General features: G+C 45.6%; 1 protein-coding gene across 1 annotated transcript; it reads left to right on the forward strand.

Annotated features, from left to right (window-relative positions):
* The first annotated feature begins 2,833 nt into the window (after positions 1 to 2,833).
* SLC16A5 (solute carrier family 16 member 5) lies at positions 2,834 to 17,099 on the forward strand. The gene is made up of 4 exons (XM_033139274.1): positions 2,834 to 3,060; positions 11,733 to 11,876; positions 13,212 to 14,066; positions 16,790 to 17,099. Exons 1-4 carry the CDS (start codon positions 2,841 to 2,843, stop codon positions 17,032 to 17,034), a joined length of 1,464 nt encoding a protein of 487 aa, XP_032995165.1. The 5' UTR covers positions 2,834 to 2,840; the 3' UTR covers positions 17,035 to 17,099.
* Positions 17,100 to 24,194: the final 7,095 nt, after the last annotated feature.

Genomic DNA, 24,194 nt, shown 5'->3' on the forward strand with positions numbered 1-24,194 from the left:
AATTTACTAGGTCTCAATTCTCTCACCTGCAATATTGAGATAAGAGCATTGGGCTTTCTTTACAGATTACCAAGACTTTTACTAGGGGATCCTTTTACAAGCACTAGCACTTTGAACACTTTTCTCTAAACATTTAAATACTGGTGGTAAGAACTGTACAACTATGAACATTTCCAAGCAAATGTTAAGTACTAGGGGCAAGAACTATATACTGTAGCTATAAAGCAGGAAGAGTCTAAATATGCCAATATCACCCCTAATCTGACCAACTCCAGCCAGGATGATCTGTGTTCTCTGAAAAATAGTTGCATGTATTGAGCTACATCTCACACAGGGGTGTGTGTGTGTGTGTGTGTGTGTGTACACAAGTACCTGGCCCCATAGTATTTAAAAATTAAGTATAAATAAAATGTAACTTGCAAATAGAGTATGGTGTTTTAAAATCTGGAGCACCCATAAAGGGTCAGTAATCCAGTAAGTGTGGCTGTGGTGGTGAAATGGATTGCCTTGCTCTCATTCTGAAACTTCTAGCTTGTGTAAATAACTGGCCTGTTAGTGGGCACAAAATTATCTTTTGGTACTGTGCCTGGCGTGCTCTGGTCCATGGGGTCATAAAGAGTTGGACACGACTAAACGACTAAACAACAAAACAGGTGTGGGTGTGTTGTCCAATCAGTTTTCAGCACCATAGCTGAGAAATAAGGGGATTTGGTGTTCAGGCTCAAAAGAACCTTCATAACCCCTGCCTTGGGAACTTGCTGTACCATAGCACCAAGGAGGTCACAATGTTCTGCATTCAGCACCAGCGTTACTATGAAGCAGCATGAAATGGGCATTTCAGGCTGCAGAATCCATAGAGGGTGACCACCTTCCTGCTTTTTATTCATTTATGTGGCATTAAAAATTAACTACCACTACTTCTGGTGAAAGGGACACGGGTGGCGCTGTGGTCTAAACCACAGAGCCTAGGGCTTGCCGATCAGAAGGTCGGCGGTTCGAATCCCCGCAACGGGGTGAGCTCCGGTTGCTCGGTCCCTGCTCCTGCCAACCTAGCAGTTCGAAAGCACGTCAAAGTGCAAGTAGGTAAATAGGTACCGCTCCGGCGGGAAGGTAAACACCGTTTCTGTGCGCTGCTCTGGTTTGCCAGAAGCGGCTTAGTCATGCTGGCCACATGACCTGGAAGCTGTACGCCGGCTTCCTTGGCCAATAAAGCGAGATAAGCGCTGCAACCCCAAAGTCGTTCGCGACTGGACCTAACGGTCAGGGGTCCCTTTACCTTTTTACTTCTGGTGAAATTTTGAGGGTTGGAAAACAGACTGTTGGCAACACATGATCCCCTAAATACCTAGGAGACCACTACACTGGCTAGTTTATGGGACTCAGGGGAGAGGAACATACAGAAGAAGGCACCTTGCAATTGCCTGGCAGCTTTGAGGCATGCATCCCAACTTCTTCCTCCAACTCTCTGCCAGCAAAATGCCTGGTCAGGTGTGGCAGTAGAATAGTGGGCCAACCATGCATTTTTCAACTGGACCAGGCCAGTCTTGGCTCTGCTAGAGGTCACCTAGATAACACCCGTGTTCCATTGTACTGCTTCTGCTGACGATTAGTAGCTCAGAGTAATGAGGGCACCACATATTTTATCTGATGGAACAAATATTGCATAAGCTGTTTCCCCGTCTCCACTCCTGCATAACTGAGTGGGGCATTCCAAAGGAAACAACCAGTGGTCTCTCTTATTTATTTATTTTGGAGGGCACTTCCTAGTTGCTACTATTTTGGGGGGCAGTTCACTCACATACTGGCAAATGCAGGTTGCGTGATTGTCGTTGATTGGAACAAACTTGTGCAACAAATCCCCTTCTCAAAAAGACTGGACATTTTTGTGATGGGGGGGGGAAATGCACTGGGACGGGTAGGAATAACACTTGCTTTGATGTAACATCATCAAATCGGGATGAATGCTCAATAAACAGGTCATCTGGAAGCTCCCTGGACCCCTGGAGCTACCTGAGTTGCCCATGCCTTTTCTCTGCTGTGGAACCCAGTTCAGGGAAAGGACTCTCCTTAAAGTGGTTTCACACCCAATGCTTAAAACAACGTTTTTGGGGGAAGTGGATCTCTTGTGGGTTTTTTTTGTAGGCTGGACAGGAGAATAAATGCATATTGTAGAGCAGGTGTAACTTGCAGCCATTGTAAATATTACATTAGAGTTAAAGGAAATATAAAAATCAATGCAGATGTAACATGTGAACATGTCCCTAGAGTGTGCGGCAGCATTGGGCCTTTCTCGCCGCTTGAAAGTGAAAGGCACTTTCTGTTCTTTGCTGGGACAAATAGGGCAACTCGGACAGGAACCTGTGCAAGAGCAGTCGTTACAACTTAATTCTCAGCAGAACTGTATAGACTTTACACTGGGATTGGCATTTACGGGCAGAGCCTTCTTTTCTTGGCACAAGAATTTCAAGACATTAGATAAAGGCAGCAAGGGGATTCCACTGGCCGAAAGCAGGTGAAAGGGAAAACAGGCAAGGTGCTGGTGCTGAGTAATGCCAGCTAGCTCTTTCCTCACTGGAGGCGTGTCTAACGTTATACCTAGAAGCATTCATAATCTTGCGAAATAAAAGGAGATGACAGACCTTTCTCAGGCAGGCTGGTGACACCAGAAGTTTGTGAACAGAACTGAGAAGCTCCCTAGAGAAGCACAAGAAATTCTTCTATTTTTCAGCAACTCTTTTTTTGTGTGTCTTCTTTGCAGCTGCTGCATCACTCTCGTTTGTAAATTTTCCTCTAAAGAGGCTTGCTCAGGAAAATATATATATATATCCATCCAAAGGAAAATGTCCAAAGAAGAAGAGGCAGCCGCTAGGATCTCCAAAGACCAGGATCGAGGATGGGCGTGGGTGGTCTTAGTAGCCACCGTGATTGTTCAAGGCCTAACGTTGGGCTTCCCTTCGTGTACTGGGGTCTTCTTCAAGGACCTGCAGCGTGATTTCCAGGCTAGCAACAGCCAGACATCGTGGTTTCCTTCCATCATGACAGCTGTGCTCCATGCAGGGGGTGAGTGTTTGCTTTTACTTATATGAACATCCTTCGCAAAAGGCACCCAAAGTCAGTGTTCGAAACTCCCATTGTTCCAGCCGCATTTTGCGACAGGGAATTTCATGTGCGCGAGCAGATTCTGAGCTCTGGGTGCAGTACTGCACCTAAGATTTCAAGATTAAAACAGCAGAGAGGAAGGAAAGGAGGACCTTTTTCTGCCTCCCCCACTTCCAGCTACTCTCTGAAGGCTGGAGAAGAGACCCTCTTAAGAATAATAATAAATAAATAAATAAATAAATCCTGCCAGTAGCACCTTAGAGACCAACTAAGTTTGTTCTTGGTATGAGCTTTCGTGTGCATGCACACTTCTTCAGATACACACTTAAGAATATTAAGAATATCTTAAGAATATTACGGGGCTGGGCAAGGGAGGGACTGGACTAGACCATGTAAAAAACGAACATAATATTTTAGCTGCAGTTCATTCATTTTCAGCTTTGTATTCTTGTTATTTAAAAAAAAGCTCACCTAGCCATTCCGTTATTGCGCCCACAATCTAGGTTTAAGGTGCCATCCAGCTCCTAGCTTTCATATCTCAGCTTCTAACACGGCCCAAAGTACAACTCACGGAAAGCCCTCAATCAATGAAACCCATCCATAAGGTGTTGCTCAACTGCCTTTAGTTTCCTGATCTGTACAGACTTGTCTGTTTCAGCCCACTTCACTATTACTACACAGATGCCAATTACAACCTGGACACATAAGAAGAGCCCCGCAGGATCAGGCCAATGTCCCATTTAGTCCAGCATCCTGTTCACACAGTCGCCAGCTATATGCCTTTGGGAAGCCTATGGATAGTTCTTGAGTGCAACAGCACTCTCCACACTTGTGATTCCCAGCAACTTGGTAGGGGAGCGGGTGGCGCTGTCGTCTAAACCACTGAGCCTCTTGGGCTTGTCGATCGGAAGGTCAGCGGTTCAAATCCGCACAACGGATCAACATTCATTTTTTTTTAACAAAAAATTTATTGGTTTTCCACATCCAAAAAACAAACAAGAACAACCGAACAAAATCAACAACAAATAATAACAATCACAAAGAAAACAAATATTACAAACAATATCAACTAAATAAAAGAAAACAAATACATACCTCACAAACAGGAACACACCAACTATTAATTATAATCTAGTTCTAAATCTTGTTAAGGGGACTTCCCCCGTTCTCTCTCCTGCGTTCAACTCTAATTTACTTTAGTAACATTTCTAATTATTTTAATTATTCATTCACTATCCTTCTTGATCTTTATCTCAGGATCTTATGTCCTATAACTTCTAAATAAAAATACAACCTCATATTACAATTCTTAATTTCTTATGTCCTTTTCTTTCTCTTAGTTCCATAAAACTGCTGCTTCTGTTACTTCTTATTCATACCTTATAAAATATTATACCAACACCATATCATCAAAATCCTAAGTATTTCTTTCCAAATCCATTTTTACTCTCTGACGTCGGGGTACCGTGATAGGCCTTCCTGGTTAATCATATCTATTCTTCAACGGATCAACATTCAGCTTTCTTGAGTGGCCTCAGGTTCTAGAGATTCCATGGGAAAAGGGAAATGAAATTACAGTATATCCAGTGCTTACCTAGTTTTATTGATATATGACACCTCTGTATAAAAGACTCCTGATAAATGCAACAGCATGTCTTGAACATGCCATTAGCTTACTGTTTCTTCAGGTTAGGTATTAATCTGTGCCTTTGGCTACTATGTATTTTGCACCTCAAGCAAAGGATGGAGACCATAAACAAGCAATGAAGTTATAGCACAGAGAAATAAAAGTTTAAGGTGGTGAATGGCCTGTGTGAGTATCTGGAGGCAGTGGGAGGGTGCATGGCAGCTAATGGCAGTGGCAGAGCTTCATGCTCCGGCACCCAGGGGGGGCGGAGAGCAGGCGAGGGCGGAGCTGGCGCGTGTTCTGGGGGCATAGCACGCCACCTGCGGGGGCATGGCGCCCAGTGCGGGTGGGGAGACATCCACAATGGCACCCCACCGGGATTGAGCTGCCAGTAGCGGTGCGCTCCCCCCGCACTCCTCTTCCTCCACCAGTGGCTAATGCGATGAGGTTGCACCCTGACAAGACAAAACTATTTTTTCTGGGAGACAGGGAGCAGGTAGGTATGAGGGACTCCCTGGTTCTAAATGGAGTAACCGTGCCCCTGAAGAACCAGGTGCACAGCCTGGGAGTCCATTTGGACTCAAAGCTGTCCATGAAAGTTAATTCTGTGTCCAGGGCAGCTTTCTACCTGCTCCATCTGGTCAGGGGTGTAGCTAGCTACTCCAGCACCTAGAGTGGTGGGGGCGGGGCGATCCACCCATGGGGGCGCCGTGGCGATCCACGCACAAGGACACCACGCGGGTGCACTGCAGCGAGCTGCCCCACGCTGCCGTTTTGGGCAGCACGGGGCCCCAATCCACCGCGTCACTCCCAGAAGAGACGCGTGGCTCAGGCGCGCTGCAGGCCAGGCCCCATGATAAGTGCCGACCACCGCATCGTGCCATTTTGTCAACCCCCTCAAGGATGACACCCGGGGCAGCCCGCACCCCCCTTCCTACACCCTTGCATCTGGTGCGCCAGCCGAGATCCTATCTGCCTGCGCACTGTCATGTTAGAGTGGTACATGCTCTGGATATCTCCCACTTGGACTACTGCAAAGCACTCTACATGGGGCTATCTTTGAAGGTGACTCGGAAACTGCAACTAATCCAGAATGTGGCTGCCAGACTGGTGACTGGAAGTGGCCGCCGGGACCATATAACTCCGGTCTTGAAAGACCTACATTGGCTCCCAGTACGTTTCCGAGCACAATTCAAAGTGTTGGCGCTGACCTTTAAAGCCCTGGATGGCCTCGGCTCTGTATACCTGAAGGAGCATCTCCACCCCCGTCGTTCAGCCAGGACATTGAGATCCAGCTCCGAGGGCCTTCTGGCAGTTCCCTCGGTGTGAGAAGTGAAGTTACAGGGAACCAGGCAGAAGGCCTTCTTGGTAGTGGTGCCCACCCTGTGGAATGCCCTCCCATCAGATGTCAAGGAGATAAGAAACTATATAACCTTTAGAAGACCTCTGAATACAGCCCTGTATAGGGAATGGTGTTTTTTTTAATGTTTAATGTTTTATTATGCTTTTATATATGTTGGAAGCTGCCCAGAGTGGCTGGGGCAACCCAGTCAGATGGGCAGGGTACAAATTAAATCATCATCGTCGTCAATAATTCCTGCTGCAATCAGAGCAACTTTTTCCAGGGAGAAAAAACCCTCGAAGGATTTGAGCTCTTAGGCTACCCAGTCACACTGACCTGGCACTGCCTGCCACATCGCTCTGCAGCTGCAGCACTCGGCGTAAATTTAGTCTGTTCTATATATGTACCCTCACAGTCCACATGACTAGGAGGTTTACATAAACTAGGGATAAGGTGGAAGAGAGATTTAAGCAGTCACGGTGATTAATCATGTAACAGGATCATGTTGAGCTGAGCAAAGGGAAAACACTCAGATTTCTTCAAACAGCAGCGTGAGTAGGATCGCCAACTTGTTTCTGGCAAGGCTGCTGTGCCTTTAACACCTGGCTGTTGCAAATACAAAGCACTGCCGAGAGAAAAAGTTGGCAGCCCTATACCCCATTCAGTTAACCTAAAAAACTGGGGGAAAGTTTAATGTTGAGTAAGAAAAAGAAGTGTATACCTGGATCCTGTGTTAATCTGGGGTTGGCAATGAGCCAGAAAAAGGGACTGGCTTGGTCCTATGCCTTTAAAAGAGTTATTTACAAATCAGCGTATGCCCTGAAGTCTGCCTAGGGTTGCCAACATCTTTGTTAGCTCCTGTACATTTAACAAGCAGGGTGTCGTTTCCCAACACCCAGAAGCTGTTCAATGTGCTGAAATTTCCTAAGGTCTTAAACTCTTAAACCCTGGCAGGAAAACCAACCAACCCCCAAACCTTTCCAGTCGAGCCTGTGCCTCTATGTAGAGAAAGCTAAACTCAATGCCTTAGGTACCTTCCCTCCTCAGGGTCAGCAAGAGCAGGGTTCAGATCCTGATCTTAGCCATGACACTCTCTAGGTGACTTTGGGGTCAGTGTTAGTCTCTTAGCCTAACCTCCCAATAAACCAAGTACTGTAGTTTTGTTATTCTATAAATCTGCCCTTGAAATAAAAAAGTTTCAGTTCAAGCTATCTGTGTGCAAGGGTGAAACCGATCCACCCATCCCCAGGACATCCACCCTTCCTTTGTGCTGACTAATTTTTATTCATTTTTGTCTGTGGGTGTTTCTGCCCTGTGCTCACTCTGTAAACTGCGTGGGACTAGGGGAAAGGAGGCAGGTGACACCTGGGATTGAACCTTCCCCTTCACGCTCACAAGTCCTGAGAAACGTGAGCAGTTGGGAAATCCCAAAGCTACACAGGAAGAAGCAGGCTGGTGCTCGATCTGTTCCAGCCAGGGCCCTAACAGCCTCACAAGGAAGAAACTACCAGTACTCACTGGTGTAGGAATTCAAGTCCGTACAGCATTGCTCTAGGTCTGAGCAGAACCTGCTGCTGCACCTTTAACAGGGATCTGGCAGGCAAGCAAGCGTGGCTAGCTCTGTTTCATGAAAAACAAAGGGCTCCCCCAGGCAACCTATTTATTGAGCATTTGCCCTGGGCTGCCCACACAAAAGTTAGATTATATCTGCTATTTTATTGACCATTTGTTCTGATTTGATGTGGGGTGCTTAGATGATAACGGGGGCATTTATTCTGATTTGTGTTAGTCATTAGTTCATCCTGTACTTTTCTTGTTTTGCTTTCCAACCTGCAAAAAGTCCTTTTGTTTTGTTTTGTTTTGTTAGCTGGGGCTGATGGGACTTGTAGTCCAAAGCATCTGAAAGGGCATCAGGTTGGCAAAGGCTGCCCTAGAGAGCATAAGAACATAAGAAGACTCTGCTGGATCAGGCCAGTGGCCCATCTAGTCCAGCATCCTGTTCTCACAGTGGCCAACCAGATGGCAATGGGAAGCCCGGAAGCACAACCCAAGTGCAACAGTGCTTTCCCCTGCTGTAGTTTTCTGCACCTGGTAGTCAGAAGCATTTCTACCTCCGGCCATGGAGGCAGAACATAGTCATCATGACTAATTAATAATAATAATTTTATTATTTATACCCCGCCCATCTGGCTGGGTTACCAGCCAGACACTAGATCAATGGCTAGTGGCCATTGTTAGCTTTGTGCACTTTAATCCACTTTAACTCCACATACTGTATTTCAAGCTCCGGTAATTGCCTGAATCCCTCCTGCAAAATACTGGCAGCCTGAAGGCACCCGTCATCTGGTTATTTCTCCAGATCAGACCTCTATTAAAAGCTCAGGAGCAGCCAGGCTAGAGGACAACCTTAAACGTTAGGCTTTGCGCCAGCTTTTGACTCACCCTTCTTCCGGTTATTAGGTAAGAATTAATGCTAAAAGCCTCTTTATGACAAGTTAGGGGTAACGGTCCATCTAACTTAGCACTGTAAATGAATGGCAACAAGTCTGAGATGTTTTCTGGGCCCTTTAAGTTTGCCGCCTTCTGTCTAGTGGATTTTATGCTCCTTTAATAGCTGTACAACAACCTGCTGTTTTGCAGGGTACAGGAGCCCTGCCAGAGGTGTTAAAGCTCTTAACAACCCTAAATGATGATTTGCTCATTTGATGGTACTGGGGTGGTTATACATGATCCCATATTCAATGCTGTTTGCACTTGCAAATGTTTTTGGGGTGGGCATACTGCTTCATTTCCAACCAATGCGTGTCCTGTAGCTTCCTGCTGAAATCTTCTAACTTTTCATACCATAAATGTTCTCGTGTTGTTGTTGGTTTTTGTCCCACTCTCATTGCGCTGTAGTTCAAGACCCAAGTGCCCTTCGGGCAGCAATAATGTGGCATCTCTGGATCTGTGAGGAAGCATTGCAGAGCAACTAGTAAAGCGAAATTATTTGTGGGTGGCCCAGTATAAGTCCACCTCCAATACACAATTATTGTGTCAATGACATGTTTCTTAGAATCATAGAGTTGGAAGGGACTCCAAGAATCATCTGGTCCAACCTCCTGCAATGCAGGAATCTCAACACGTGCAGAGGCGTCTTAGCCATTGAGGCTACTGGCGCAAGGCGCCAGGGCGCCATGGCCTGGAGGGTGCCTCCGCCCTCCAACCCCGCCGGCAGCGCCGCCCTCAATCACCTCTTCTCGGGCTGCGGGTGTGGGGAGGCCGTTGGCAAGCCTCCTGTCAGCGCGGCAGCCAGGGCTCCCTGGACGGGCCAAAGCGGCGGCGCGGCACTACTGTCCAGCGAGCCCTGGCTGCCGCACCGATGGGAGGCTCGCCGATGGCCTCCCCACAGCCTGGCCCTGCCTGGCGGAGCGTGAGTTTGGCATCCCTGCCCACTGCACCGTGCCCTCCGGCTGCCCGCTGTGCCTGGCCCTGCCCGGTGGAGCACAAGTTCTCCATCCCCACCCGCCACGCCACGCCCTCCGGCTGCCCGCCGCGCCTGGCCCTGCCCGGCAGAGTGCAAGGGGCGCTGGAGGGATCTTGGCGCCAGGGCGCTGGATATACTTAAGACGGCCCTGAACACGTGGTCTCCCATCCAATTTGAAACGGTACCAGACCCTGCTTAGCTTTGCAAATGTGCAAGCTGTTTTATTGCTGCTCCACTATATTGCAAAATACATCTGTAAATTTGAAAGAAAAAAACTCTGGAGGGACTCTACAATTTTTCCAGTCACAGACCATGCTTCTGCTTCCTACTTCCTCCCACATGAGGAAGAAAAAAGGGGCCTCAAAGGTCAATGGCTCCACACTCTTAAGACTTTGTCATAACATTCAGACTATGATCCCACTCACGCACCAGAATTTTCCAAGTCAGAAGTTGGGCACCTGGGAGCAAAGAGCCAGCCCATGCACTTGTGTCCCTTAAAAACCTAAAGATCTTAAAGCAGAGATAAAACCTACAACTTCATATACGGAAGGCTATATATTCAACCAGAACACGGGTGGCGGGGTGGGGTAAACCACAGAGCCTACTAGGGCTTGCCAATCAGAAGGTTGGCGGTTTGAATCCCCGTGACGGGGTGAGTTCCTGCTGCTCAGTCCCTGCTCCTGCCCACCCAGCAGTTCGAAAGCATGTCAAAGTGCAAGTAGATAAATAGGTACCACTTTGGCGGGAAGGTAAACACCATTTCTGTGCACTGCTCTGGTTCGCCAGAAGTGGCTTAGTCATGCTGGCCACATGACCTGGAAGCTGTACGCCAGCTCCCTCGGCCAATAAAGCGAGATGAGCGCTGCAACCCCAGAGTTGTCCATGATTGGACCTAATGTTCAGGGGTCCCTTTACCTTTATATATTCAACCAAGGAGCCTCAATCTGTGAAACTGAGGTTGCCCAAGGAGTCTTCATAGGAGTATTCAGGCAAACACCCCCTCACATGCTGAGGGGAAAAGCTGGACTGTGCTCCACCAGCAACATCTCACCTGCTGGTTATGTATGCACTGACCACACCTCTGCTAGTTTGTGAGGACCTGTATTGTAAGGGGGGCTCATTTGAACCCCCCCCCCAAAATGTCATAGCCAGCTGCAAATGAAGGCTCTTGACTTCAGAAAATTGCCTTTGGCAAGAAATCAAAGTAAGGAGAGAAAGCTTTCCAATAAATGCCGGGGATGGGTGGGAATATGTTGGGTTTTTGACAGGATTTGATTGGGGTTGGGATTTATTTCCTCTGAAAAAGACATCTCCTTCACACACAAAAACACAAACACAGAGGAAGGTCGTGTTTAAACAGCAATTTAAGCCACTGAAAAAGTCACGTAAAGGGCGAATGCCACTTCCTGTTCTTCTCCTGTGTACCTGAGAACTTGCTGAGGAAATCAAATCCTGCAAAGGGGGGGGGGTGGAATTCCTATTACCAGAGAGGCACCTGTTGGACTAAAAAAAAAGCTATGGTATCTTAAATATGCTACTGAATATATTATGTACCCAGGTAGTTGGTAGCCCAGTTGTCAACATTATACTGTATATGTAAGGCAGTTCACAGACCACAACCTTCCTCTCTTTTGCTGAGGAGCATATTTTGCTTGAGTTTGTTTAGATCTTGCCAAACAATCGTGCTTATTCAGATTGCTCCCCAGCTCCCTCCCACAAGGCCATATTAGTTTACAGAAATATGGATTCATACCTTCCTACATCTCCCACAGTGAAACCCAGCGTATTTTTCACCACACGGAGGCTGCATTCACATGTCCTGTCTCGCCCACACTGTAAGTGCTGCTACTTGTTCCCCTTGGCATTTGCTTTTATTCTGAGTGGTTTGTACACAAATTGCTGTCCACATTATCTTCTTTGCCCCTGCCTCCAACGTTTTTCCACTTTGGACTAGGCCTGCTGCATGAACTTACCAGCAAGTAGGCATAAATATTTGCTTTGGAACATGTGTGTTGATACTCTGAGCAGAAAGTTTAGACAGTATTGCAGGAGTATCTTCTTGCCCTTTACAATTTCTGTTTTTGCATAACATAGCCTTGGGTTATGCGGGTGACAACTATTACCTGGGAGGGGCTCACAGCATAGTATTTTGACAGTGCTCCTCCTGCTCTGACTGACGCTGAGGTTTGCTTTTTCAGGGCCTCTTTGCAGCATTTTGGTGGAACGATTTGGCTGCAGAACCACTGTGATGCTTGGAGGCCTTCTCAGCGGGGTGGGCATGGTTGCCAGTGCTTTCTCCAAGTCCATTAGTCACCTTTACATAACAGCAGGATTCATCACAGGTGAGTAGAGTCTCCAAGTGGGTTGGTATGCCTGGTTTTGTAACACATGCTGCCCCAGTTCACATGCAGCACTCAGCCAAGCCGTGGCTTAGCACGAATGAGCAAATGTGTGGGTTCCCAGACAGGAGTTGGGGGCTGCTGCATTCCTGCTACCAAGGGCTAAACCATGGCTTGGCTTAAAATGTTATGTTCCAACCTGGGCTTGTGGTTTGCCTCTCTCAGTAGAGACTGTAACCTTGTTTATACTCCATATTTTGTCTGGAACGAAAGATTTGTACGTAACGTGAGGCCAAGCCATGGCTTAGCCCTGGGTAGCACCATATCAACACGATTGGGGAAGGAGTGCAGTGTGCCAGTGGAGGTATACATTCATGGAAGAGAAGGAGAGATGGATTCTTGCCATTTGGGGGACCCTCCACAACAGATTTATTTTGGGGAGGTGGGCGTTGCTTGAAGGATAGGGAATACTGTAGTAAAAAAATTCCCTCCCCTCCTCATTCATATGCAGACACCTCCTGGTGGAGCAATTACCGGTAGTGTTTGTTGTACATATTTTTTCTTATAAGCCCATCATATTGTAATTGGATTTCAACACAGCTCTGCTCAATGAACTGTCCTTGCGGGTGGTTTGGTTTATCATACCATTTAATAGTACTTTTCAATATAAGGTGGAACCTTGGTTTTTGAACATACATAACCCATTCCGGAAGACCGTTCAACTTCCGAAATGTTCAAAAACCGAGGATCAATGGCCTGGCTGCAAAGGCGTTCAGCTTCCGAGGCGCATCCAAAAATGGAAGAAATTACTTCTGGGTTTTCAGCATTCGGGTTCCAAATTATTTGGGTTCCGAGATGCTCGGAAACCAAGGTTCCACTGTAGATTCAAAATAATGGTATCATATTTGGAAATATAAGACCTCCTTTTTTATAAGATTTTTGTCTAGTGGGGATTGCGTTTTCTCTTTTCTGTTTTTGTCCAAGCATAGAAAAGTGCAAATACTTTTTTTTTTTTGCTAACCATTAAGTACATTCATAAATAGGAGAGTTCTTGACCATATACATTACTATTGTTGTTATGGTTTTGATTATGTACAACCCTTGAGGTGCTGTAAAATATAGCTGCTCTTGAATAAAGATCTCATGTGGTCTGAAAACTGGGGCAAAGAACGTGTTCTACCTCCATCCTCCTTAGACTGGTTGCCCTGGCCTTAGAGGGCCACTGAACTAAGGCACGTAGTGTGTTCTGAACACCTTAAAAGTGCTTGATAAACACACAACATATCTAAAACTCCAGCATTCCGAACTCACATTCTTGAATCTCTTCTCTCTTTAAAGGCTTGGGATCATGTTTCGGCTTCCAGGCTGGAGTCACTGTGCTTGGCTACTATTTCATACGCCGTCGAGCCCTGGCCAATGCTCTGGCCTCCACAGGTGTCTCCATTGGTCTCACGCTGTGGCCGCTGTTCTCCCAGTACATGCTTGACGAGATGGGCTGGAGAAACACTTTCCTCATCTTTGGCGGGGTGCTGCTGAACTGCTGCGTTTGTGGGGCTGTGATGAGACCGTTGCCGGTCCAGCTGCCTGCCCCATCATCGAAACCCTACCCTGAACAGCCACCTGAAGGGGCCCATTTGTCTAATGGAAACACTGTGCATCATGAAAAGGAGCTGCCTCGGCCCAGGTGTGCCGCTTGCTTCCAGACCCTACAGAAGTACCTGGCTTTTGACATCTTCTGCAAGAACAAGGGCTACCAGATCTACACCATTGGCGTGTCTTGGATGGTGATGGGTTTCGTGCTGCCCCTCATCTACCTGGTGCCTTACGCCATCTTCAATGGAGTGCCGGAGCGCAAGGCAGCCCTGCTCATCTCCATCATTGGGTTCATCAACATATTCATGCGCCCCATGGCGGGCCTGCTCTCAGGCCTCAACGTCTTCACTGGCCGGAGGATCTACCTCTTTAGCCTGGCCGTCCTCCTCAATGGCCTGAGCAACCTCATCTGTGCAATCTCAGCTGACTACACCGTCCTTGTCTTCTACTGCTTGGTCTACAGTGTCTCCATGAGTGTCATCGGTGCACTTCTCTTCCAGGTGTTAATGGATGTGGTAGAGATGGACAGGTTCTCCAGTGCCTTGGGTCTCTTCACCATCTTGGAGAGTGTCACCATTCTCATTGGACCCCCTCTTGCAGGTAAGATGTGGGCAGGGCCTGAGACATTGGGGATTCCGCAAGTACAAGAACTTCAGCAGAATTTGGCAGAGGTCATAGACTTCCCTGCAGGTAAAACTACTGCAGCCTTGAAATGGCAAGCACTGGGGCACAGTGGTTGCTTTAGACACTCCATGTTGGCTACCCCTTCTCTACATCAGCCTTTCCCCAAGCTCGTATCCTCCAGTTGTTTTGGACTCAAACTCCCATCAGCCCTGCCAGCCAGCATGGCTAATTGTAAGGGCTGATGGGTGTCGTGATCCAAAATATCTGGAAGTTTGGGAAGAATGCTCTAGATTTTGGAGAGTTGCGCAAAGAATCAGCAAAAATCACACATACACACAGCCCACTTTTCTGTAGGTGGGTGCTGGGAGTGCTCTTTCTGTGGGCAGAACTCAGCTCTTGGGAAGTTTGGATTCAACCCTACATGTTTACCTTTGTATTTTAATGTCCTTGAGGAAGAGGTGAAAAAATTCATGCCAGTTCCATCCTAGTACAAAATAACCCCTGTGGATATTTCCATCCCCCGCCCCCCGTTGTTGCCAATGTGTTTCTCCTGTTCTTACAATTTGTATGTTATTCACTGCAACAACTGTTTGGGTACACACATCAAACACAATTGGCTCATAGTATGAATCAGCCATCAGACACTGGCTATTCTTGCCTGATGCCATGGGGCCTGAGAAGCCAGATGGCTGTTTTCGATTATCTGGTGACCTTTCAGAGCCAGAGTTTCAAGGCTCTATGGAGCAAGCAAACATGTGAAATTCAATGCATTTTTTGAAAGACGTCAAATAGAGATAATTATTTGATGAGCACAGAGGCGTAGCGAGCCGTTTGGCTGCTGGGGGCGGCAAGCCAAGCGGCACCCCCCCCCCAGGGTGGGGCCTCGCTCTGTAGCGTATGCATCATGATGTCATAATGCATGCGCTACGGAGCGCAGTCCGCCCGGACTCCCAAGCCGCTGCCCGGCACCCCTTCCATGCAGCGGCTGCTTGCGCGGAAGAGCTGCCAGGGAGCGGCTTGGGAGTTGCACTCGCAGGGGGTGGTGGCGCAGAGTGTCACCCTCCGCAGGCTGGAACACGGGGCACCCACCCTCACTACGCCACTGGATGAGCAAACTATGATGCAGCGGTTTTACCAGGCTTTACAAAAAATAGACCAAAGGCCATGGGAAGGAAGTATCAAATTTGTTGACCACCCAGGGTTTTCTATTACATGCAAGCAGCCTCCATGAGTACAGGAGACTCCCTGCTTCAGAAGTTCACATTCCACAAGTTGGAAGGTTGCTGATGTAGAAGGGAAGCAGAATTTAACACACTTGCCTCCCCACTCAGCTCTTGAGTTTTACCGTATGTTAAAGCAGAATGCTTGAAAAGGGCTACTGGTGCAGAATTCATAACAATAACAACAACAACAACAACAACAACAACAACAACAACAACAATTTATTATTTATTATTGATACCCAAGAGAACATTAAAAACACAATAAGAGATCAAACATTTAAAACTTCCCTAAAGAGGGCTGCTTTCAGAAGTCTTCTAAAAATCAGATAGTTGTTTATTTCCTTGACATCTGATGGGATGGCATTCCCCAGGGCGGGCGCCACTACCGAGAAGGCCCTCTGCCTGGTTCACTGTAACCTCACAGTGAGGGAACCACCAGGAGGCCTCAGAGCTGGACCTCAGTGTCCGGGCAGAAAGATGGGGGTGGAGACGCTCCTTCGGGTATACTGGGCCAAGGCCGTTTAGGGCTTTAAAGGTCAGCACCTAATAACATAAAATAACTTAATGAATAACAACTGCAGACAACCAAACCCTGACCATTACTGCCATCTAAATATAGAAATAGAAATAGAAATACTTTATTGTCACATGTTTACAGTGAGATTAAACGAGCCCCCCTCCCCCCCAAACTCTCAGTCCTTGTCACACTCTGTGTGCTGTCGTACTACCACCAACCCCAAACGTCAGCTGCAATGTTGCTGTCTTTCATTCAGCAGGCTCACGGCCCATGGGTAGAAACTGTTCTTTAACCTGTTGGTGCGGCTTATCATGTTTCTAGATCTCCTGCCCGATATCTAGGAGAATGCAAATGTCTTACTGAAAGAATGATAAAGACTGTGCCAGGCATACCTCCCTGGAGAAAGCCTTCCACAATGGGGGTGGGGGGTGGGGAGGCACTTACAGAACAGACACATTCTCTCCTTGCCAGCCTCCAAATGTCTCTTGGAAAGAGGCAAACAAATAATCACCTATTGGGCTATGAGAAAGTGATGAGGCAGTGGTTGGTTGCGACCAGCAACATGGTGGCAAAGAACAATTACTAGGACCAAAAACAGTTCAGTCCTATCTTCATCACAGATTTATAACTCGTCATTCCCTTGCCCTAGGGATCCTGGAAACTAGTTCTTCTGGGAATAGGGCATTAAGATTTGGAACAGATCTCAGCAGATTCGCCAAACCACAATTCATATATATATTGTGGTGGGTGGGGAAGCAAAGGTTACCGGTAAATTGGGGTCATGTTTATAGTGTAGATATACTACCTTTCGGGTGGGGAGACCAGAGGCAGCTGCATTTGCTGCTGGATGAGGTCATCTGTATGTGGTTGTGAGCATTTTGGAGGAGAATGGAATCCTATTAAAAAGTTGAAGGTTGCACTTCTGCATGCCATTGAGATTTGAACTTTTTCTGTTCCAGGTCTTCTTGTGGATATCACGGGCCACTATAGTTACGTCTTCTATGCTTCCACCTTCTTCATGGTAACGTCTGCTCTCTTCATGGGTCTTAGCTTCTGCACCATGAGAGCAAAGAACAAATTGAAAGAGACCAATAAGCTGCTATCCCCAGAAGTCCCCTCCAGGGGAAAATACACAGAAGTGCCAACGGAACAGAGGCCAAACACAAATGATCCTCCTGCAGTCATCTATATAACAAGCATCTGAGTCCAGATGAGCTGGAGGGACATTGGATTTCTCACAAATGAAAAACATCTGGAAACAGAAGGGGGGGGAACAAGTGCCTCATTTCTCTGGTGCTCCCTTCCTCCCTGCTGTGACCTCCTACTCAGCTGTGCTGGGCTCATATGAAGGATCCAGGCCAGAGGATATGAACTCAAAGCTATCCAGAAATCTAAAGAGCACTTTAAACAAAACATACACGATGTAAGCCGTGGGGCCAAAGAAAGACGTTGCCCTGTGGCAACATCTGTATTATTACTTGAAGCTTAATCATTTTTATCACCAGGTTTTCTTTATACATTCCAGTTTTTCAAACTGGAAGGATTTCTTCACCCACTGGGTTATATGAATGATAATATAACCTGTAAAGAAGGGCAAATAATAGTTTTGTGGGACTTGTTTCCGGACATGTCCATTTGCTATATTTAAACAGAGCAAAGTCAACTGGCTGATTCACTACTAGTCCAAGAGAAAAGTTATTCATTAGGGAGTTTTACTGCTAAACTCCTTGAATGTTAACATGAAGGCTTTCTTTCCTGTTGCAAAATCTCAGAGCAGTTGCTGTTTGACCACATTACAGCCAGATTGGGGATGAGTAGCGTTGTATGTGCAACTAAGCAAAGTGAATCATTTCTGCATTTTGAGGTTATTTTTTGAGGGGGATAACAAATGCTCATATCTTGAAGCTGCAGGCCACAGGAGAGCTTCAAAGTGCCTATATATTCTTGCCAATAGTGTATTGAAATCCTTTGCATTCTCCTTTGAAATATATGCTGCAGTAAAGAAAAGGTGATGCTAATTAAAAGGGGTGGCTATTCTGTCCACCTCCATAAGGAACAACAAATGCAGATACAATGGCATTTTAAGTTTTCTCTCCAGTGGGCATTCCTCACCACTGTAGGCTTCCAGTGTCTTATAGAGCCAACTCAGAATGGGTGCATAAGCTATAAGGGTAATATGTTACATGTTGGCAGACTGACATCTATGCAGATGTATGTTGGTGTAAAGAAACATGAAGAATGGCAAGTGCTACCCTTCACTGCATGCCTAAAACAGGTCAGATCAAGATCATCTCTGCTTTGGACTGAAGGTCTCGCTTTTTTAAGGATATGCAGAGAGATATAGCTAGGAAAATAGCACTCTAGTCTAGAACATGGGTATGCAAACTAAGGCCCGGGGGCCGGATCCAGCCCAATCACCTTCTAAATCCGGCCCGCCGACGGTCCAGGAATCAGCGTTCTTTTACATGAGTAGAATGTGTGCTTTTATTTAACATGCTTCTCTGGGTTATTTGTGGGGCATAGGAATTTATTCATTATTTTTTTTGCAAAATATAGTCCGGCCCCCTGTTGAAAAAGTTTGCTGACCCCTGGTCTAGAATCTTCTTCTCAAAGCAATAGCTTCATGTTACTTTGTGTTAAGACAAGCCTTGAAAACGACCCAGGATGCTTACTGAGTTGACTGGGGAAATTGCAGCTAACTTTGCCAAATCTTCTGTGTTTGAGCCGTTGGGCCTGGCTTGTTAAAACAGCCGTGTTTGACCTGGAACACAACTGTGTTTTAATTCTGATATACTTGCTTGCTTTTCATAGTTCCAGCTCCCCACCTCACATTGTTCTTCCGATTCTGGTATTTCTTTCTAAACACTAACTTTAAGCTTTGTGGAGGATGTGAACCAGATATGGCTTGGAATGGCAGGGATTTGTCATCGATGAACTCCAGCACTTTCAAAACTGGAAAGCTTTAAGAATATGCATGAACAAGAAGTTGTACAGTTGTAGGGTTCCAACCTGACAAGTCTATATTAATCTATTCAAATGACAAGGAACAAACCAAGGGAATGTTCATGCAGGACTGAACTACCATGGAGCATTGAAAGAAGGAATCCAAGTGGGTATTCCTTCTCTCCAGCTAAGTAACATGGGGTGCAATCCATTTCTCCTGCACAAGCTTCAGTAAAATGAGCGAGAGCTGTTCAGACTCTTCTCCTTACAGAGGAGCTTCTCTTCAGGCGGGCTTTGAATCCAGTCCCATGGCATCTGCAACAAGAGTGGGGAATCTGCGGACCTCCATATGTTCTTGGACTACAGCCCCCATCGTCCCTGACCATTGACCACACTGGCAAGGCCTGATGGGAGTTGCAGCCCAGCAGCATCATGAGGAAGATGGACATGCATAAAAGCCACTAGAGGAGTTTAAAAAGCAGAAAGTATTCCATTTCCTCTGATGATTTAGGGCAAAGAAGCAAGGCGGAGGTGTATTTGATTCCTTGCAGATGGGCTTTGCATGGTGCTTGTGCACAAACGAGCTATGAAGCCACAGTGCCCCACTGATTCTAGGTAGCTAGATATAAAACACAACCTCAGGGGTTAGATTGTGATTCTGGTCTTTTCTGGGGTGAAATGATTTGCTGACATGCACACAAACATAGTTCTGTATACTCCTGTTCTATAGAAAGCCAAACCTCTATGTTTTAATGAGATTTTGGGCATTATCGTACGTGGCAGCCTTTCACATTATTTGTATTTAAATATTCCTGACCGAATATACCAGGTAGAAAATAGAAGAGAAGCATTTAAAAATAGAGTGTGCATATCCATACCATGTTCAGGACTGACATGGGACATGCAAAAATGTGTTTTACAGGCCAATCTGGTGCAAGTTTCAGCTGCTAGCTTAGATGGCTTTTTAAAAGGTGTGTCAGACAAATTCACGAAGGATACAGCTAAGAATTAGGTGGCGCTTCCTAGGGCACTTCCAGACTGTTGCTGTTTTCAGATGGGATTCAACCACATACTTGCAATTTCAGGTTGCACAATTATAGCTGACTGGGCAGTCTTGCACTGCAGAACTGCTTCCTCCAAAGATGGGTCCTTTTCATGATAAGGAAAATGGAACGCACTAGGGAAGTCCGAGCAAACAGATCAGAAGGTATGCTCATGAAGTCGCCATTGTCATCCAATCTTTCTGCAAACAAGCTGGGATAAATGCTCAATAAATAGATGGCTTGGAAGTGCCCTTAGTCTACAGATAGGATACATCCCAGTAGCAGAGATTTACTGCCTTTATGTCCTACTTTTGAATGTCTCAAAGTCATCTGGCTGGCTGATGTTGTAAAACTAGATGGACCTTTGCATAATCCTCCTGTTCTCTTCTTACGTTGCTTCCCTAGGTGTGTGTTTCGTTTAGCCCAATTTATCCCTTGTGGGTCAGCAGCTTTCACTAAGCATCTCTAGATAGACTGGGATCCCTCACATTAAAAGCACTGTAAGAAAAAACAAACCACACACACACACAGCATATTCTCAATCATACTCCTCTCTACACTGGTGAAAACAGGTTCAGAAATAGAATATAGGCAGCTAGATCTCCAAAGTATCCAGCATTGGGGGGAGGGGTTTGTTCCTCGAATAAAAATTATCATTAATTGGATGCAAATTGCTAGAGGCTCAGTATCATTTAATTCCACACACACACACACACACACACACACACACACACCCCGATGCTGCAGTGGTGTTTATGTAACATACACTGAATGAAGCACTTTTTTAAAGATTTCAATCAGGGGAGGCGGATCTGTGGCCTTTCAGGTGCTGTTGGATGCAAAGTCCCACTTGTCCCAATGAGTATAGTCAATTATCAGGGAAGATGGGTGTTATAGTTGTTCAACAATCTCTGGAGGACCACAGCTTCCCCATCCCAGTTCTAACGAAGTTGACAGTCGGCCTAGAAGATTGGCATCAATTTAGGCCACTGTTGTAAAGCGATTCCTTTGCAATTTCTTGGTTTCAGGACTGTGGCCAGTTTGTTACAATATGCTCTTGAACAAGATTGCTGCATTATTGCTTGGATATATACGTGTAGTCTTCTTCTTTTTTTAAAAAAAAATAATAATGTATTGATCCAAATGCACTTGGTAACTTTTTTAAACATTAAAGCAAATAGGCAGACTTAAGGACTTTGAACTGTAACGCACACCGACTTTTGTGCTTCCTTCAGGAATTGTGGAATGCTTTTTCTTCTTTCAGAATACACCATTTGAGAAGGGACCAAATATTAGCTTTTCTATCCTTGTCTGAATAAAGAAGCTAGGAAGTAAGACACGTTTTGTTTAAGGCATTTTTTTTTTGTTCATGAACTCTCAATAAAAAAAATTAAACTTAGTATTTTAGATTCCTTGTAATTTCTCCATGTCGTTTTCCTCTGGATTAAGGGGAAACTGTAATAAGGTTTTGTGGGATATGTCAGTCAATTCAACATTCCATGAGATGACTAACTGCCATCTATGAATCTGTCAGTTAGGTCCGTTGGTCAGGTTACGCTGCTGCTGGTGGTTGTAGATGCTTTTGATGGAGTCTCTCAGGACTCACTAATGTAACATATAGTTTCTATCTTTTGTTTTGTAACCTAAGTATATACATGAATTAATCTGTCAGTAAATTAGTTTATTTTGGATATTAATCAGATTCATGTGTATCTTTATTTTAAGAGGGATTGACAATCAAAGAAGGGACGAAGGACTCAAACGAGTCAGCGATCCATTTGCCGCTGTGCAGTTTTAAGTAAGGAAATGTTTAACTCTGCAACCATATTATATAAACATTCCTGCAGGTTTCACGTAGCAATTGATGTTGGTAGCTGTAATGTTGGTGAAGGAGGGACAAGGGTAGGACTATTTCTGGAACCTCTTGAACTAAATTCAATGTTGATTCTAGAGGAGCTCTATACGCGGCTGATTTTTTCCCCTAAGTGACAAATTATAGTACAACAGCTGTGTTCCTACATATTGTTTAAAACCAGTAATTTCTCTGTTGCATGAGCACAAGTGTAGTGCTGGACATCTGAGGTTTTAAATAAAATGTCTGGTGAAGGTAATAAGTCACAAAGATTCATTTCCTTAGATTTATACTTGTTGCATTGTGAAAGGCAAGTTCTGCTTGGTCACTAAGCCCTGGAACAGAACTGGCTTCTTCAAGACTTTCTGGGTAGGAAGTCAGAGGAATTAAGTTTTAATTAAATTCAGAAGCCAGGGAACACAAACACAGCTAGTTTTATTATGCAACATTGAAAGCTAGCTAATCTGGAGAAACCAGCCAATAAAAATACACTCCCATTCTCCATGACCTTTCATGCTTACAATTCCACTCCCCACCCCCACCCCCCAAAAAGCATTATAGGCAGACTATTTTCTAGAGAAGCCATATTTCTCAAATGGCATGGAACCAAGACAGAAAAATGTCAGTTGTTAAAACCACCTAGGGATTATGTCAGTGTAGACGATACTGTGCTAATGGATCAATGGGCTGCCTCTGTAAGACAGCTGCCCGTGTTTCTAAATTAAAGTTCACAATTACTTCTTAAGAAATATTAAAAGTTTCACTGATGTTAAAATAAAAAGGAACCTTATGTGTCACCCCTGTGCAGAAAAGGTGGGGTTGCGCCGAAACACACCCATAGGAGAACTTTCTTCCTCATCTATAACTAGTTGCCCAAGAAACTGGAATTAACATACACCTATTTCTCACCCAACTTGTTCTGAGAGCAGTACAAAAGACCACTCCCTCCTCCCGCCTCTTCTAGGAAGCTCTCCAAAATATGCCCATTTCCTGTTCCACCCCACCACGCTACCAATTAGTAGGCCACGAGTAGGTCACAAGTAGGAACCTACTAAACAGGAACCTACTCCTAAGTGTTTTTGTTGTTGTTCAGTCGTTTCCGACTCTTCGTGACCCCATGGACCAGAGAACGCCAGGCAGCCCTATCCTCCACTGCCTCCCGCAGTTTGGCCAAACTCATGCTAGTTGCTTCGAGAACACTGTCCAACCATCTCATCCTCTGTCGGGACCCTTCTCCTTGTGCCATCTTTCCCAACATCAGGGTCTTTTCCAGGGAGTCTTCTCTTCTCATGAGGTGGCAGGGTAGAAATAATAAATTATTATATTATTATATCTTTTAATCTCAGGGTCATGGGTTTGAGTCCCACATGGGGCAAAAGATTCCTGCACTGCAGGGGGCTGGACTAGAGGACACTGGTGGTACCTTCAGTTCCACAATTCCATCATCTCTGAACACTGGTCATGCTATCTAGGAATGATAGTTGTGGTCAAAGATTTGGGGACTCAAGGTTAAGAAAGGCTGGCTTAGATTCTAGTGACCATAGCCTCTTGCTGAGGTGTGGGGAACTTTTGGCCCTTCAAATGTTGCTGATCCTTGGCCATGCTTGCTTGAGCTGATAAGGAGTTGTAGTTCAGCAACACCTTGGAAAGTCAAAGGTTACCCACTCCTGCTCATTGCTTCTTTGTTCACCTTCCAGAAAAGAGATGGCTGTTCACCCTCTTCGCAACTGGACCACTGTTCCCTCTCTGGTTCACATGACTTCATTCCTTACCTCATCCTTCATACTTTCCCTCAGGAAGGATCCCATTCCCGGGTCTTGCGGCTTAAGAAGTATCCCCCCCCCCAACCACATACTGTTTTTGCGGCTCCAAGATCAATTTCTCAAACTGATTCTGTGTCACTGTAAACCATCTCCCCTAAATATAAAATATATACATGCAGTGCCTAGAGTGGAGAGGAAGATTGTGAACTTCATTTTAATACTTTTGATAGTGGCAGAACATTTCTTTATTATACAGATTCCCAAAAAAACTTATTATCATACCACCACCACCCACTGCCTCTTGAACACTTCAAATCTTAAATTTTGTCAGCCTATGAGCAAACAGGTGAGATCCTTAGATAATTAAAAGGAACGTGACACTCTTTGGACTGGGCTGACCGGCTCAAATTCTCTTCCTTGTTCCACACAAGCAAATCAACCAAGGTAAGGGAATGTTGCTCCATTAACTTGTACTGGGAAGACAGTGGCTGCAATCATTACAGGTGCTTGCAGGGAGACACAATTGTTCCTACAATTTATTGTCCAAGCTTTTGAAATGGACATTTGAGGACAGCAGTTCTCAAATCCCACCCACCTTGCAGACCACTCAGAAATTACTGGCTGTCTCAGTGGACCGCTTAGGCTGCAAAGTTATACCCAGTTACCCAGAAGTAAGCTACCTTGAACTCAGTAGAATCGAGTATAGATATATGTAGAACTGACTCAAAACTTCACAATAAACCATTACAAAGAATTTGGGTAA

The sequence above is a fragment of the Lacerta agilis genome, chromosome 2 (assembly GCF_009819535.1).
Source record: "Lacerta agilis isolate rLacAgi1 chromosome 2, rLacAgi1.pri, whole genome shotgun sequence".
Taxonomy (NCBI): Eukaryota; Metazoa; Chordata; class Lepidosauria; order Squamata; family Lacertidae; genus Lacerta; species Lacerta agilis.